At 43.3% G+C, this 18,854-nt stretch overlaps 1 protein-coding gene across 15 annotated transcripts in view; it reads left to right on the forward strand.

The window, feature by feature from the left end:
• CADPS (calcium dependent secretion activator) overlaps nt 1-18,854 on the forward strand; it is a 471,095-nt gene that overhangs the window by 395,697 nt on the left and 56,544 nt on the right. For all 15 annotated transcript variants that reach the window (XM_086367063.1, XM_086367067.1, XM_086367064.1 and 12 more), the window contains 2 exons: nt 6,764-6,838; nt 7,724-7,807. In XM_086367063.1, the coding sequence (XP_086223189.1) occupies nt 6,764-6,838; nt 7,724-7,807 (159 nt within the window). The remainder of the gene's footprint in view (nt 1-6,763; nt 6,839-7,723; nt 7,808-18,854) is intronic.

An 18,854-nucleotide genomic window follows, 5' to 3' on the forward strand; every position in this document is an offset into this window, starting at 1 on the left:
TGGATTTGAGAAGGTAGTGGGAGTAGGGTGAAGGAGTGGAGGGAGGTGTTGTCAGGCAGCCTACTGAGAATCTGATGAAGTGGATGAAGCCGTTTCCTAGAAGAAAAAAAAAACATACTTTGATAAATTTCACTGTACAATTTCAGGGCCTTGTCAGGCCAACCTGTAGACCCTGGTTGGAGATATAGGATGAGAAATAACCGGTTTGTTTTGTCACAGTTGACCGTCTCTTATTTTTACCACTAATCTATTCTGTGTTAGAGTAGTATGACATTGGCTTAATCTCGAAGCCTTGGTTTTCTTGAATAAACTTTCCAATGGTTTTAATAACTAAATCATGTGAATTGTACACGTTAGCTACCAAACTGCATGACATTGAGCAAGTCACTTACTCTCATAATCTTGCTGTCATTGGTCAGATGAGAGATAGAGTATGCAACACACAACATTTGAGAGGTATGTAGCTTGTCAAAATTGAGGATAAAGCTACCTAAGTTCTGTGTGTAAGATTAGAAATTTGGTCTTGGATATTCCCAAATAGTAACATTTTCAAGGCTGAACAGCAGTGACTGCTTCTTTCTGGACATTATTCTATTTTATGTAGTAGAACAAACTTCATGTATTTACCCCTAAATGAGTCAACATGCTTTATTTTCTTTTTTTTTTAATGAAAGCAATAACTGACACTTATAAATGTTTCACAATTTCCCAGAACTACTGCACAGACAACTGAACTAAATGATCTTTATTAAGAGCCCATCCAATACTGTATTCTAGTCTGTGATCCTTACCCTCGGCCTGTCACTTTCCCAAGCCACGCTAGAGTGATCTTCTATGCCATTTCTCCCTGATATAACTGTATCAGAGACACCTAAGTGACCAGCTTGTGAGGAATGAGGCCTCTTGTGACCTTTGAATGCCAAATGACTGAGAACGGTGAAAATGAAACCAGATGTCATTGTAAATATGTACTTCCTTCACGCATCTTGCTCTGTAGCTGTGACCTTGGCCAGAACTTTCTTGGGAAGTCTCATGCAAGTGATCTCTCAATTTTTCTCACTTTGTAGAATGATGATATTCATCTCCAAAGTAAAACAGTTGTTAAAGTGAGATTGGCCAAGGATGGCTGCAGACATCACAATACTGGGTGGAAAGAAGTCCAGTGTTTTTATGTAGCTTTCATTTTGTGGGGCTTCCCTGGTGGCTCAGACACTAAAGAATCTGCCTGCAGTGCAGGAGACCTGGGTTCTATCCCTGGGTCAGGAAGATCCCTTGGAGAAGGGAATGGCAACCCACTCCAATATTCTGGCATGGAAAATCCCATGGATGGAGTAACCTGGCAGGCTACAGTCAATGGGCTCGCAAAGAGTTAGACACAACTGAGAGACTTCACTTTCACTCTCTTTTCATTTTGTGAATATTTTGATAGTAAACTCATATTATATATCTAGTTACTTATACCTGTTTCTACCTAGATTCCAACTCCCTTAAGGTATTTTGGACTAGATACCAACCAGGTGATACAGTGTTTTCCAATTTTAAGATCACTTCCTGAATTTCATCACTGGGATAAAGTCTCATTTAAAAGCAGCTGTTGAAACATTTGTTAACCATACTTTTCCATCTTAAATATTTATTTTTTCATTAAAATTTGTGAAGCCCCAATAGAGAGGAAATTGTGTATTAAATAGTTTCTCACTTGGTCTAGTGTGTTTTAGTCTCATTTCCGAGGTCAGATGGTCTTAACAGAAAGACAACATACACACAATCTGTTCCATGACAAGGCAAAATGTGCAGCACAGGAAGTCAAGTGGAATAATTTTCACAAAGTGATTGTGAATTCACTGCAACTTAGCTCATCAGAAGCAAAAGTAAACTCTCCAAACTTCCCGTGCCGTTGAAGGTCAGTGGTCCCCTTGCTGTCAGCACAACCTAGCACCCTAGAATAGAACTTAGAAATATTGTTATGGTCCTTGTGAAAGTGGCTCAGTCGTCTCTGACTCTTTGCGACCCCATGGTCTGTCTATACAGTCCATAGAATTCTTCAGGCCAGAATACTGGAGTGGGTAGTCGTTCCCTTCTCCAGGGGATCTTCCCAACCCAGGGATCTAACCCACGTCTCTCACATTGCAGGCAGGTTCTTTACCAGCTGAGCCACCAGGGAAGCCCTTAGGGTCAAACCAACCTAAGAAAACCAACAGAGAGGACTGAAAAATGCCAAAGTAGGCAGGATCCCCTTTTGTACCATATTAGGCTACAGACTGGAATCAAGATTGCCAGGAAAAATATCAATAACCTCAGATATGCAGATGACACCACCCTTATGGCAGAAAGTGAAGAGGAACTAAAAAGCCTCTTGATGAAAGTGAAAGAGGCGAGTGGAAAAGTTGGCTTAAAGCTCAACATTCAGAAAACTAAGATCACGGCATCTGGTCCCACCACTTCATGGCAAATAGATGGGGAAACAATGGAAATATTGAGAGACTTTATTTTGGGGGGCTCCAGAATCACTACAGATGGTGACTGCAGCCATGAAATTAAAAGACGCTTGCTGCTTGGAAGAAAAGCTATGACCAACCTAGACAGCATATTAAAAAGCAGAGACATTACTTTGCCAACAAAGGTCCATCTAGTCAAAACTATGAGTTTTTCCAGTGATCATGTATGGATGTGAGAGTTGGACTATAAAGAAAGCTGAGCACTGAAGAATAGATGCTTTTGAACTGTGGTGTTGGAAAAGACTCTTGAGAGTCCCTTGGACTGCAAGGAGATCCAGCCAGTCCAATCTAAAGGAAATCAGTCCTGAATATTCATTGGAAGGACTGATGCAAGACCTGAAACTCCAATACTTTGGCCACCTGATGCGAAGAACTGACTCATTTGAAAAGACCCTGATGCTGGGAAAGATTGAAGGCAGGAGGAGAAGGGGACAACAGAGGATGAGATGGTTAGATGGCATCACTGACTCGATGGACGTGAGTTTGAGTAGGCTCCAGGAGTTGGTGATGAACAGAGAAGCCTGGCGTGCTGCAGTCCATGGGGTCACAAAGAGTTGGACACGACTGAGCGACTGAACTGAACTGACTGAGGTTATAGGCAGAATTGGATCGTTCCTTTGACTGCAAGAAATTTTGTGACAAGGTAATCTAGTATTACCTAGTGTTGGTCACTCAGTCATATCCAACTCTTTGCAACGCCATGGACTTTCGCCCTCCAGGCTCCTCTGTCCATGGGATTCTCCAGGCAAGAATACTGGAATCAGTAGCCATTCTCTTCTCCAGGGGACCTTCCCCACCCAGAGATTGAACCCGGGTCTCCTGCATTGCAGGCAGATTCTTTACCATCTGAGCCACCAAGAAAATACTATCTAGATAGGATGGTAATTAAAAGATGCCCCATGAGTATTTATATGCCTTCATGGAGCTTCTCATCTGCAGGGAGCAATGTGTCTCCTGAGAGAACAGTGAAGGCAGATTCCTTGGTCACTATTTCTCCAGAAAAGCAAGTTAGTCAAATAAGTCTCAGAGGAATCTGGTGAAAGGAATTCATGTGTTTTTGTAATTACTTGACTAGCAATGGGGGCTGCTTTAATACGTAACCCTTTGTTATGTAATTAACAGAGTAGATACTACCCTGCTGTACAACCTTTCCCAAAGTAGGTTTTATTTAATTCAGATTACAGTTTACATATAAGAGCTTCCCTGGTGGTTCAGCAGTAAAGAATCTGCCTGTCAGTACAGAAGATGCAGGTTTGATCCCTGGGTCAGGAAGATCCCCTGGAGGAGGAAATGGCAGCCCACTCCAGTATTCTTGCCTGGAGAATCCCATGGACACAGGAGCCTGAAGGGCTACAGTCCATAAGGACAGAAAGAGCCAGACACGACCAACCGAGCACAGCACAGCAGAGAGAATGTATACACACATGTAAACATTGTAGTAATCAGTAACTGTAGTAGTGATTCTGCCAGATAGCAGTTCTGGGTTTCTAAATCATGTTTCTGAGCATCGTTTCATGACTTTGTTTGATGAATATGATTTCTACTTTCACAAGAGGTTTAATTCTAGCCCCACTGAGGAGAAGAGGAAATAGACTGGCAGAAATGAACATGCTCAAGTTTTTCCTCTGGAAGTCAGAAGCAGAATAATCATGGCAGATGCTTTTTTTCATAAGTAGGAAAAAAAGAAAGATGTAGAAGCGTGGAGATCCCAATATTCACCAAGAGAGAAAGGGAGAGACAGTGATTCTCCCTGGAGAATGCTCAGGACTGTGTTCCACATGGAAATACTGAAGGTAGGAAGAGGCTCCCATGTCTCCATAAACTTCAGCTTGGATTCCTTAGAGAATGAAAAGGTTTGAGGTTCTCTCACTTCGGAAGCCAAAATAACATTGTTAATCTTCCAATCAAGAGCCTGAATCTTCCTTAAAAAAAAAAGATTTATTTTTTTATATTTGACTGCCCTGGGTCTTCCTTGCCATGCAGGGACTTCTCTAGTTGCAGCAGGCGGGGCTACCGTCTCTCTAGTTGCGATGAGCAGGCTTCTCTTTGCAGTGGCTTCTCTTGTTACGCAGCACAGGCTCTAGGTGTGCAGGCTGAGCAGTTGCAGCTCGCAGGCTCCACAGACATTTGGGGAGGGATCGAACCCTGGTCCCCTGCATTGGCAGGCAGATTCTTAACCACTGGAGCACCAGGAAGCCCAAGCCAGAATCTTTCTTAGAGTGTGGAGAGTGATTGCCGTTGGCTTTGTTTGCCATTTCAGCCAAGTGTTTCAAGAGAGAGTTCCTGTTCTCAGTGATGTTCTTTGCTTGGTTAGAAGCCCCTTATTTAATATTTCACATTATGTTAGTTTGCCTGCAGCTAGCTTTCCTGAGTTAAACCTCATAATTAATTTAATAAAGGTGAATCATTTATAGTAATTCTAAAGAAAATCTAGCAGAGGGAGGCAGTCACATAGGGAGGGAAAGTAAGCATGTGATTCTGGATCTTATCTGAAGACCTAAAAATGAATTTGGAGCTTCGTCAGTACTCCTGAAATTCTTTTGCTCTGACATCTTTCTTTGTGTTTCTAACACAGAATCCTGCAGATAGTTTTTCCATTTACCTGGAAGTTTATGCCACTTACCAGTTTGTGCCACTTTCATGAAGCTACCAGTAGAGCCAACATGGACCATTCCTGTTCTTATTTTCCTCTAATCAACTAAAATGAAAAACTAAAATGATAAAGCAATTATCCTTCAATAAATTAAAAAAAAACTAAAATGAGATGACTGATGGTGATCGCTCCCTCGCTTTATCTTCTCTTTTATGACCTTGAACAAATATTTGAATTGCAATTATAGTTGACAAAATGGTTTCTCTTCTAGACCCTCAGTATGATCTTCAAAGTAGATTTTTGAGCTTGAGAGCAGTACTGGCAGGAAAGGACTTAGCCCTGGTTTTATCATCATATTAATAAGGCTAAATGTCTTCATACAGAGTTTGCCTCATTCTCTACTAGTTTCCCTCCCTTATCATTGGTCCTGGGCAGTAGTAGTATTACCTGTTTGTTTTGCAGATGAGGAAACTGAGCCAGATTTTCTTAGACATCTTGATTTACCAACTTTGCACTGGGACTTCATCTCAGTCTTCCAATTACAATCAGAATTCACCTATGACTTGAAGTGAATTTACCTAATTCACATCCGTTTGCTCCTAATTGCCAGTTATCAGAATATCAAACCACATTACTATGGCTTATTGTTTATGTATGTTTTCATAACTTTTTGGATGCTTTGTTTAATTTTTATTTTTCTCATGAGTCCTTTTGTCCTAATTTTTATTTACACTGTTTCTTTTCTGTTCCTAATTAATCATCCTTCTGAAAGTTTGCTAAAGAGTGGGTAAGTGCATTTTCCTTTCCAAATAGCAATGTTTTGCATTGTTATTTTTTATTAAGGAAATATGGAATAATTCAAATGGATACTAAAATGATCTAATAAATGTCAAGGAGCTGGCATGCAGTATCTTCTGTTGAAATCGCTTTTCCTTTTTCCCTGGCATTTGCAGCAGATTTTTGTTTATGTGGGGATTTGTTTTTGCGTTACTGTTTAAGTTTTAATTGACAGTGGTAGTACGAGAAATTAAAAAGCTTAGCAGTCGTCTCAGGAGAACCTATAAACCTGGGTCTACTTCTCCACAAATGAAGAAACTGAGTAACTGCCACAAGAGTTCCTGGAGAGATACTTTGCCTTTAGACTGAGTCAATCCCTGGGGATATAACTGGGTGGCTCTCAGGCGGTAACACAAAGGATCCGATGACTTAAGAACAGTTTGTGCAAAATCAGTCAGTCTTGGTCACATTCCCTTTGGAGTTTGTGATTCCCAAAGTCATATCATCCAGCAGTTTCCTAAAGATAATTTTCATCCTCTATATTAAATCAGTGCGGTGTCTTGTTTTATAAGACCCAGATCAACACACTGCCAGACCATTTGTTAAGCCACCCCTGCATCCTATTTGTAAATGTGTGTGGCTACACATATCAAAGCCAGCAAAAGCTTTGGGTAAGGAACAACGCGTCTGGTCATTTTTTTTTTTTTTAAGAGCTTCTGATCTTTCTTCATCAAAGACATGGAGTCAGAATCTTACAGCTGCTTCTGGGACTATGGAAATAAAATAGGTCTGCCGGCCACATTTTATTTATAAATCACGTTGTCTAAAAATTACTGATGGATGCAGTGCCAGCACCTCCCAAACATGCTAATGTTTGTCTTTCTGTGTTCTTTAGCATCAATACCATTCAAAAATAGACGAACTAATTGAAGAAACTGTTAAAGAAATGATAACACTCTTGGTTGCAAAGGTAACCTTCAGCTTCAGGTGAAATGTTTCATTGTGAATATTGCTTTGTTATGTCTGCGTTTCCATTAAAATGTAACACGTTAAAAAGTTGCGCTGGGTGCTTGTATTTCTCAGGAAACAAGATAGTATGTCACCCAGCTGCAGCTCTGAAGGAGTTTTCTGATGATTGTGAGCCCGGCGAGGATGAACTGATGAAGTGGCATATGTGACCCTAATAAACATGTGTCCCCCAGTGTTACAGGAGGTTATGCAGGAAATATTTGTTTTTCAGCCCTGACAAAGTTAGCTTTTTAAAAACCGAAAGTTAAATGGTAATAAGGAATTCTGCCATCATGAAAACCCCCTTTCCCCTCGTTTCACATGCAGTGAGAGTCATAATAAAACATAAAAGTCAGATAAAGCTATTTCAGTCATCCTCATGAATTATAGAATTTTAACTAAGTAATGCTGAATGGGAAGACATTTATATTTGCCAGTGCTAAACTTCTGTTTCCCCAAAATTACTGATAAAATACAAATAAAAATAGATTGGATTAAATGTAGTGCTAATATGTAACGTAAAAACTGCTTTGCGCAGTTTTGGATTTTGAAAAGTGCATTTAATATTATCGCATGCTATATGCAACTCAATAATATTTTGTCACTTTGCACTTCTGTAACACTCTATATTTGCAATCACATAATAATGAAGAGAAAGCCGAATAAGTCAAATATTTCTATGTAAAGGCAGTCTCTTCCTTTCCCCAAAGACAGGAACCAAATAATAGAACTTAAAAATGAGCAAGGGCTCATTGCTGGTCTCTGGGAGGTTGGGAAATGTTGCTCTTTATTATGGGCAATTATAGTTTGAAATAATGATTCTTTTCCCTTTTTGCTATTTTGCTAGTTCGTTACAATCCTGGAAGGAGTGCTTGCAAAATTGTCCAGATATGATGAGGGGACTTTGTTTTCTTCTTTTTTGTCATTTACCGTAAGTAAAGAGCTTCTTTCTTTCTTGGTTTATGTTCTAGTTTGGGTTTGGGTTTAGGGGTGAGGTGCTTTTTATGTCATTTTGGTTTAAGGTTTGTATATATATGTTCATTGCAGTCAACTGCTAATGTATAATAATAACACAGGAAAATAAGCAGAACAGTTCATAACAACAAGTAATCCAAATCATTCCTATTTAATTTTGTATAATATGTACGTATGTATGTATACGCATGTACACAGACACATATATGTCTCTATTAATATATGTATGTATCCAAAGAGGGTTGCCAGTTTGTGTTCACCTTAGCTAGCTCAGGTATTTCTGGGCTCCTTTTCCTGCAAATGAGGAGAATTAATTTTAGAGATTACCAAGCAGAGATCTAAAAGTCAGATAGAGCTCCTAAGTAGATGTTGTTTGGTCCTCACCATATCAGGTATACTTTTCTTTACTGAATTAGCTGCCCACGTTTAAGAATCAAGAGAACTCAGGGATGTCAGTATTCCAGGGTGTCTTCATAAGGCAGGCAGGCAGCAGCCTTCGGTCTGCATGTGTGCGTTGCAGCAGTCTGTTGGAACTCAGTCGGTAGTCCCTACAGATCAGAGAGGTGTTTACCAGTTCCCTGTAGCCCCTTTCCTTGCCATTTTGCTCATTCCTGTACTGGCCTGGGCTTGGAGACACTGGAGCTTACAACTTCTGCTGCACATGATCCAATCTGTACACATTCAGAAAAGCTCTAATTCTGTGCCAACACGCCGCATGGACACAGAAGTACGATAGGTCATGGGGAGAAGCCGGACTCATTCTCTGTAGGTAAGTGATCCATGGAGATGGTGGCTTAAATGGGCCACCAGTTCGCCCTTCCTTCTGTGCGAGGTGGGCACCGCTGCTGCGTGCTTTCTTGCCATTTCTCACAGCAAGGTTTTTGCTGGCTGGTAGACCAGCTGTTTTCCTCTCATAACACCGTAAGAAGGGCAGTTAGTTTAGGACCTGCTATTTATGGGTCCTTCAAAACCTCTCTTCTAGGAGATGAAGAATCTCCTAGACAGGCATCGAATGCCAAGACAGAGCCCAGCACGGGCCAGAGGAGGAGCACATCGTCATCTGTGGAATCCAGCAGACCTGGGTTCAAATCCCATTACCTGTATTAACCCGCTGTGTGATCTAGAGTAGGTGTCTCATCCTCTCTGAGCCTGAGTTTGCTTTTGGTTTGTAGGAGGCATGCAATTGTGTCCTTTGGTTTTCGGTTTATGTTTCTCTGTGTTAATTCATGTCAGCTACCAATGTTGTAGGCAAGTGGAAAGTAGGTAATTTCTTCTGTAATGAACTGTCATGATGATGATAATGTGAGAAGGACTTGGCATAGTCGTAACACATAGTAGGTTTCAGTAAATGGCAGCCTTGATTAATAAAAGATAACTAAGAAGGTGATTATGCATTACAAACTTAATACATGTTTACAAGTTCTTTGCAAATATATCCTGCTTTGGTCTTTCCCGAATACATACATTAGATTTCCTGGGAATTAAGGGAAATGTAGACAGAAAACATTTAAAGCAATTTTTAGATTGTATGTATGTACTTTATCTATGTGCTCAGCTTATTTTGGTATGCAGTTTTGACCTTCCCATGTGTAAGGATTGAACTTAGTCCTTAAAGTGTGATGGCCTTGGTCTCTGGAATCTGTTGGCAAAGTTGGGATGGGAAAAGGATGATGACAGAGAACAGCAGTTTGATTCACTCAGTAGGACCACCCATGATGTGTCACAGCCAAAAGGAACCCTGTCCAAGCCATTTCTTTGATGAACCAAAAAACCAAGGCCCAGAGACAGGGAGTAATCTGTCTAAGGTCACACAGCAGCAGGAAGAATGAGGACAGGAACTCAGGTCTTCTGCCAGCTTCTCCCCACCACCAAACAGCTTCCTGGAGAGAGTGGGATTCAGCTGGCAATTGCCTGACACTAGAAGGCAGATGGGCATGTGAGCGGGAAAGATTCATAAAGAAGGATTCAGGGCACACGAGTGGGAAGTACTAGATAATCTCTCATTCCTCAGTGAAGTCACGGAAATGGTGAAAAGAGAACTAAAGGCAGCATTTTTGGAAAACGCTATCCTGACATCCACAAAAGATAACCACTTTCTTTGAGTCTTCATTTTGAGCAACTGTTTTCGCTGCACTGGATTTGAACCAGTGCAAACCATAAAAGCCCCTCTGCTCTTCCTGGAGCAGAATTCAGTCCTCTAAGGATCCCACCCTAATGCCAGGGGAGCATTCCCCTCTTACCAGGGGACCTAGTGAAAGGTGATCCGGAGAAGACAGGAACGTGGGGCCAGGGGGATCCTCACAGCAGGGTAGAAACAAAGAAGGCCTAGCAGTGCCAGAGTGTTCATGCTAGAATTCTCATCCTCTCAGTCTCCCCTTTGGGAGACATTTGCAGCCGCACAGCCCGCCTCGTGAAGCTCCTGTCACCGCGGGACGCTGCGGGGCTGTTGGTGGGCCCGTGACTTCCCCTCCTTAATGACACTCCTCCCACACGCTCGGCTCCCCCAAGGCCAGAAGCACCCACTTCTCATTTGCAGCCTGTGTTCTCATCCCTGCCGGTGCTCCAGCGCTGGAGTAGGCGAGCTATGCAGAGAGGTGGCAGGAATGTCTCCACACGTGGATCCTGGGCTCCTGCCCGAATCTCACAGGGCCTTTGAAGACTGCCTGCGGCACCGTGGTGTTAACCATCCCAGAGCGGGGTGGAGGTCGGAGGCCTGTGTGCAGGCAGCAGGTACTGTGGACCAGGCCTTGACACCAAGGACAGGGGGACCAGCCAGGAGTCCTGCGACCGTGGACAAAGGCTTAGGGATGCTGCCGACAGCCTGGCAGGGCTTCCTTCACTCGCTCCCGTTTCCGATTCAATTCCTTAAGCATTACTGTGCACTCACCGCATCCCCGCCTCGGGGGGGCTGCCAAGTCTGAGCCGTGTGCTCTGCCCCCCAGAAAGCTGACAAGTACCGACAAATATGCCACCCTTTTCCCCCTCTTTCTCCCGCTGAGCGCCTCCTTTCCTGGGTGGGCTTGATTTCATGGTCCAAGCCAGACATTTTGGAAAACGTCTGCGGTGGCACAGAGCAGGCAGGAATATTTATTTCTCGTCTCCATCTGCATTGCTTCCTCTCTTGGAGAGGAGCTGGGGGGAGGAGGGAGGAGGAGATGTGTCTTCTCCGTGCCAGCCTGAGAGGCGCCCAGGCACACCCCTCCTCTCCTCCGGCTCCAGCCCCAGCAGCGGTAGCAGCCCGGGATTTAGGGAGGCAGGCGCCTTTCGAACTTTTCAAAGATCAGCCCAGTTGGAAGTCGCAATTAGCAACCATCCGCCCATTTCCCCCGACTGCAAGATGTGCTTTTGTGTGGGTTGCCTGCCTGGAAGACTCCCTGTCTTTGTGGGTAGCTTGGCGCTGTTCTTTTAGGAGGCCAAGAAGGGGGCCAAACAGGTGTCTAGGTTGTCCTCCCAACAAGTTAAAATCTTTGCCTTTGTCCTGTCCGGGTGTTACCAAATTGCTGTTTCTAGAATCTGTCTGTTGGCTTATGCATTCATTCACCTGGTGTGTGTTTACCCCAAACCTGTGTGTTGTGAATCATGTCAGTGCCAGAGACCCAGCAGTGAGTGAGGGTGGCATGTTCTCTGTCCTTTGGGAGCTTACACTGGGGATAGGAGACAAAGAAAAAGAAGAGAAAGTTATTGGGGCTGGGGCCACTGCTGTACAGACCACAAACTGGAGACAGAGAGAAGGTGGGAGGCAGTGTTCCTTCAGCTGTGATGGTCCTGGACAGTCTCTCTGAGGAGGAGATGGAGGGACCAGTCTTAAAGGGACCAGACATGGGTAAAAAGGAGAGGAGATGCTTCTGGACAGAACAACAGCTACCATGGCCACGTGGCAGGAAAGCAGAGAAGACACTTCCACAGGGTACTTTGAAAGGAACATCAGGAGGGTTTAAGGATTGAGGAGATGCAGAGGGTAGATTCAGTTGCAGGGGACAAAGGTGGGAAGCTTGAGAAGTGTGATTTATGGAGAACTCAGCTAAGCCAGATGAGTCCTGAGAGTAAGGGATTCAGCGAAGAAAGACTTCATAGGGTGGGGAGACTGGGGGCGGGACACCAGCTCTGCCCCTCACCAGCAAACTGTGTGACCTGGGACACAGGACCACCCCTTGGCTTTGAATTCCCCTCAGTGTAATCTGATGATAGCTATGGTAGATGAATTCGAAAGTCCAAAATAGCTACAAGAGCTTCAGCTCCTATCCTTTAAGCACTTGCTAAGTGCCTGGCACAGGGCTAAGTGCTTTAAATATATTTTTTCTTGTCGAATCCTCTGAACAATCCTGCTGCAACAAGGCTCTCCTGCAAATGATGAAAGTGAGGCTTCAGGAGGTTAAGCCCTGCAGCTTGGCCAGCCTTCTGTCTCCCTGTACACTCCGGAGCCTCCAAGGAAAAGGGAGGATGTAAGAGGCACCCACTGCCCGCGGACAAAATGATTACATCAGATTCCCTGAAGACCCCCTAAAATTTACCTAAGATTTCCCCCCATCACCCACATCCATTTGAGATGGTCACAGCATAGCATGGAAACTGCTCAGGTTAGGGAGAATAAAGCCCATGTTAGGGCTATTGAGGGGCCCAAGCTCCACTGTCTGACCAGTCTCCTAGGTCTCAAATTACCCTCACTCACCCTTTTTCCCTTTTGTCAACATTTTAATTGTTTTGCCGCTTAGATATGAAATGCAGTGGACATGCTTCTCTTCCTGCTAGAATCTGAGGCCAGGGCTGATGTTCATGAAGATGAAGCAGCAGCTTGGACTGCTTCTGTGCAGAGCCCCTGATGGCAGGCCAGAGAGCACGACTGCCAGCTTGGTCAAAGGCCAGAACTGGATTCACAGAAGGGTATTCACTTCTGTCCACAGAACAGTTTGATCAGGAAGCAGTTCAAATTGTAGCATGGGCTGAGGTTGGTCGTGACTTATCAGTGTTACCTCTGATGGTGTTCTATTTTTCCTTTGGCTTCAGGGAACACCAGCAAGGGAGAAATGGCTTTTTACAGTGTGGGCTGGTGATGGCGGTGTAGACAGAGAGGTCTTGGTTCTTCCTCAGAGGGTAACCTCATCAAATTATCAGATGCTAGATTCATGTGATTCAAGTCATTTGGCTTCTACACTTCAGAGTAGAGGTGCCTGCCTTGGACAGAAGCACCAGCCATGGTAGTAAATACTTACATGCTTTGAACATGACATGTGCCAGGCACAGTGCTAAGTGAATGACATGAATTTTCTCATCCAATCCTCACAATCACCCTATGTAATAGATATGATGATTATCCCATTTAACAGATGAGATAAGTTGAGTAATGTGCCCAGCTGAGTCTTGAACAGCTGATAAAACTCCACCTTAAATCTACTGCTTAATTATCACCAGAATGTTATTCCCCACAGAAGCTAAGAAACCCATGCTGCTGCTGCTAAGTCGCTTCAGTCGTGTCTGACTCTGTGCAACCCCATAGACGGCAGCCCAGGCAGGCTCCGCCCTCCCTGGGATTCTCCAGGCAAGAACACTGGAGTGGGTTGCCATTTCCTTCTCCAATACATGAAAGTGAAAACTGCAAGTGAAGTCACTCAGTCGTGTCTGACTCTTTGCGACCCCATGGACTGCAGCCTACCAGGCTCCTCTGTCCATGGGATTTTCCAGGCAAGAGTCCTGGAGTGGGGTGCCAAACCCGTAGATGAAGGTAATTAGTGACTCTTCCCAGAACCATCGACTGTCTGTGATCATTCTTAAGGGAAAGAGTCATGTATTTCTCACATCTTACCAGCAAAAGTATGTTATAATTTACCCACCAGCCAATTAGTTTTGCAGTAAAACCAAAGGAGTAGACATACAGAATCTCCCCACTTCCTTTATGCATTCTGAACAATCTTTAGTTTTATGCTGCTCCATTCAGTACATGTTTATGGAGCACCTACTATGTGCTAGGCACTGGGAGCTTAGCAATGAATGAGAGAAACATTATCTCTTATTGTATATTCCTATGAGGGAGACATTCTCAACAAGTAATTTACAAGCGTAGCGATTATTCAGAGAGTAGCTGATGCAATTGGACCATAGCCCAAAGAGACCCAGCCTCATCTGGGAGACCATAGAGGAAGGGCATTTGAGCAGAGGTCTAATAGATAAGTAAAATCTCACCTGGTAAAGAAGAAAACAAAGAATGTCCAAAGTGCAAAGACTTGGAGAAGAAAAAAGTGAAAGTGAAGTCGCTCAGTTGTGTCTGACTCTTTGCGACCCCATGGACGTAGCCTACCAGGCTCCTCCATTCATGGAATCTTCCAAGCAAGAGGACTGCAGTGGGTTGCCATCTCCTTCTGCAGGGTGTCTTCCCAACCCACGGGATTGAACCCGGGTTTCCTGCATTTCTGGAAGACGCTTTACCGTCTGAGCCACCAGGGAAGCCCCGAAGGTCTATTTCATTCTGGAAACTGGAAGTTCATTGTAACTCGGGGTCGGGCCAGAGCAAAAGGGGCAAAATGACAGGGATGGCGTTGGATGGAGTTAAGGATCTAGTCCGGAGCCTGCGGTTATGGGATTTAAGGGTTTGCACGGAGACACTATGGAAGTTGATTCAGTTGGAGAAGTTAAGAGAGGCCATAGAGAGCCCAGCTGCCTGCTACAAGCTAGTGTTGGGTTTGTGGTCTTATCGTTTTGAAGCTTCGAGTCACTAGTGGAAGGCAAGACTTAGGTTGTCTAATGTGTTTTGTTCATATGGACCAAACAAAAGCAGCTTGCCCTGAAATGCTCAAGAACTGTAAAATACTGATCTGCTATGTCTTCTATGGACTTCTTTCATCAGCTGCTCCCCAGTGTTTCAGAGCTTGACATCCATTTTGGGGTCTATGACAGATAATTTTATCACCTAGTAGGACATCATCCTCATTCCAGTTCATGCCTTGAAAACACACATGACAATTAACATACCTGCTGTCCAAGGCAGCCCTTCAGAGGAAATAAAGTAAGCATCCAAAGTTAACCATTTCCCTTAATATTCTTTAGTAAACAGGTAAGTATTCAGCATGAGCATGACACAGACACAGCATTTTCTTTAGAACACGAGGTGCTGAACTACAGGGTGATAGAAAGGTCAGCTATGAAAGAAATGCCTAACAAACTTGTGCATGGCTTCAAACAGAACATAATTGTTCTGAAATTAAAAGATAGAGATTCTGACCAGACCTCTGAGTCACATGCAGTGGGAAGCTTATCTCCAGAAAGGTAGAAGAAGAGACATGATTGTGAAGCCCAGACTTACAGAAATGTGAGAAAGTCATTGAACATTTTGGAGTCTCACTTTCTTCATCTGTAAAGTGGTGATGCTAATACCTACCTCAGAGACTCGAGGGAACAGTTAGGTACAAAGTGAGCATTGGCCTTGTGTGATACCTGGCATGTTATGGGGGGTCCCATAAATAGCCATTCTTAACCTTCCTTCAACTTTGAATATTCATTGGAAGGACTGATGCTGAAGCTCTAATACTGTGACCACCTGATGTGAAGAGCCCACTCATTGGAAAAGACCCTGATGCTGGAAAAGACTTGAGGGCAGGAGGAAAAGAGGGTGACAAGATGAGATGGTTGGATGGCATCACCAATGCAATGGACATAAGTTTGAGCAAACCCTGGGAGATAGTGATGGACAGGGAAGCCTCGTGTGCTGCAGTCCATGAGGTTACGAAGAATTAGGTACAACTGAGCAAGTAAAGAACTAAAGAGCCTCTTGATGAAAGTGAAAGAGAAGAGTGAAAAAGTTGGCTTTGTCCATGAGGTTACAAAGAATTAGGTACAACTGAGCAAGTAAAGAACTAAAGAGCCTCTTGATGAAAGTGAAAGAGAAGAGTGAAAAAGTTGGCTTAAAGCTCAACATTCAAAAAAAAAAAAAAAAAGCTCAACGTTCAGAAAACTAAGATCATGGCATCCAGTCCCATCGCTTCATGGCAAATAGATGGGGAAATAGTGGAAACAGTGAGAGACTTTATTTTGGGGGGGGGGCCCCAAAATCACTGCAGATGGTGACTGAAGCCATGAAATTAAAAGATGCTTGCTCCTTGGAAGAAAAGTTATAACCAACCTGGATAGCATATTAAAAAGCAGAGACATTACTTTGCCAACAAAGGTCCATCTAGTCAAAGCTATGGTTTTTCTAGTGGTCATGTATGGATGTAAGAGTTGGACTATAAAGAAAGCTGAGCACCGAAGAATTTATGCTTTTGAACTGTGGTGTTGGAGAAGACTCTTGAGAGTCCTGTGGACTGCAAGGAGATCGAACCAGGCCATCCTAAAGGAAATCAGTCCCAAATACTCACTGGAAGGACTGATGCTGAAGCTGGAAACTCCAATACTTTGGCCACCTGATACAAAGAACTGACTCAACGAAAAGACCCTGATGCTGGGAAAGATTGAAGGTGGGAGGAGAAGGGGACAACGGAGGATGAGATGGTTTGATGGCATCACTGACTCGATGGACATGAGTTTGAGTAGGCTCTGGGAGTTGGTGATGGACAGGGAAGCCTGGCATGCTGCAGTCCATGGGGTTGCAAGGAGTTGGACACGACTGAGCGACTGAACTGACTGACTGAGCAAGTAAGTAGCAACAGCCTTCCTTCAGCTAAAACCTTTGGGAAGGTTGAAATGACCCTAATGCTTTTAACCAGCAGTTTTCTCACTGGTTCAGTCCTTAGCATAGCATCTTTTCTCCTAAGCAACCCATACTATTACCTGTAACAGAATCAACCAAAACTCTCTAATAAGTTCCTACAACTTCCATTTCAGCACATTTCCATATCCGGAAATTGGATTCCTCAAAGATATTTTCCATTAACTTTAGTATACTTTTAGCATTTCTCATTTTAATTCTTCAGGAACTTTTCATTCATACACTTTTCATTCATTCATACATACACTTTTCATTCATTCGTACATACATTCTAGAATACCTATTAATCAAAATGATTCCTTTACCAGAGTTGAATCTTCCATTCTCCAAGCATATGTTAAATTGAGCCAAGTTTATTTCAACATACACCAAGCCATACTTACTTGTCTAGTTCTGCCCCTTACCATATTATAATCTTGAACAAATTAATTAACTTCTTGTCTTAATCTACTGACCTATACAATAGAAATAATAATACGTAGATTATGTGGTATTTTTAGAAATAAATGAGAAAATGCTATATATCTGCAATGGGATAAGCATTCAGAGTCACAAAGAGTTGGACAGGACTGAGCGACTTCACTCAAGCATTCATTATTTGTTTTAATACTGTTATGTTTGTGGTTGTTAACTGTGGTTATATCAGAGTCCTGAGTATTACAGTCAGTTACTTAATCAGCCACCATGTTTTAAATGATGGCTCTATGCGAATTATTGAGCTAGAGTAGACTAGGGAAGATTGGAGAAGGAAATGGCAACCCACTCCAGTGTTCTTGCCTGGAGAATTCCAGGGACGGAGAAGCCTGGTGGGCTGCCGTCTATGGGGTCGCACAGAGTCGGACATGACTGAAGCAACTTAGCAGCAGCAGCAGCAGCAGCAGCAGCAGCAGACTAGGAAAGACTTTTTTAAAAAAGACTTGATTTCTGTTAACTGAAAGTTGCAATCTAGAATCCATACAACAGAAGGTCTTGAGATTTTCTGGTCCATTGTTTCCAGTGAGGTGCTCAGTTTCTACCTGCTGTTAAGAGCAAATTCTTGGCAGTTCTTTTGACGTTCACCTTTAATGATGTCTTGTTGGTAGCTTGACATTGACCAGAGTAAAAGTGCTTATACTACAGAAATTAGCAGATTCTACCAACCAAGGCTGCTGCTTCTTCCCTTTCTTCCTCCTCCTCCTCCTCCTCCTCCTTCTTTTTGACAGCCTTTCCTAGTGTATCACTGAGTATTTACCAAATGTAGGGGACAGTCTATATGTTACGTGAGAAGGTGTCAGATGTGGCAAAAACTCAGTATTAAATAACACCAAATTGTGAGAAGATTCTTTCTTTTTTAATTGTATTTCCCTCCATATCCTTCTATCAAGGAGAAAGTTTCCTTTGAGTGTTTGCCTCTCATACTTCTCCAAATTTTCAGATCTTCATGCCCAACAAAAAGAGAGACAGACAGACAGAATGAGCAGCCTCAGACATAGCACCCTTAGCAGGCAACCCTGTCTACCTAGAAAGTAATCACTTCATCATACGTATGTTGTATTTATTTTTATGCTTACCTTTTCTTCTTGAGAGTGATACTTAGTTTCCATTTATGGCAGTGATACCAGGTTTCTTCTTAGAATTAAGTATTTAAAAAGTGAGCCAATTTAAAGGAGATATTAAGTAAATAAGTAAATATAGTACATACAGATGGCCCATGGGCAATAGCCCAAATCATGAAGATGGTACTGAGGCCAAAAGTTTGGGAAGTTGTGATACATTCTAACCACCCCATTTTGCAGTTGTTTACACTGAGCCCAGAGAAGGAAAATGACTTGAACAAGGCATTTTGACATAGAACCCAGACCTCCTGTCTTATCAATGTGTGTGTTTTCCCTGATCTTTACCTGAGATGTGGTGGAGGGGGTGGGGGGAGAAAAAATGCTTCACTCTGTAGCAGACCTAGCGTGGCTCTAAGAGACAGGTTATCTCTGGTGGCAGCTTTAAGCAGTGTATACCCTTGAGTTCAGGGTGAGCCAGCTGCAGGGATGGGGAAGGCAGCAGGGGTGACAAGTGGTGCCCTTGTGTAGAAACATTACTATTCAGTACAGGCTACCTCGGCTCAGCACCAGGGCCATGTGGAAGCAAGGCCACGAGTAAGACGTGGCTCCTGGCCTCTTCCAGCTTACATTCAGTTGGGCTTCTTGGTGTTGAGAGATGTTTACAAGATAAAACCCAAAAATGCCAGAAGTGGGCAAGGGCCCCCTACTTTTTCGTTATTGTTGTTTCTTTATTTTCTGGCTGTGCTGGGTCTTCGTTGTGGCAAGCAGTCTCT

Source organism: Bos grunniens, chromosome 22, assembly GCF_055505025.1.
Source record: "Bos grunniens cultivar Pamir isolate PY7600 chromosome 22, Bosgru_T2T1.0, whole genome shotgun sequence".
NCBI classification, from domain to species: domain Eukaryota; kingdom Metazoa; phylum Chordata; class Mammalia; order Artiodactyla; family Bovidae; genus Bos; species Bos grunniens.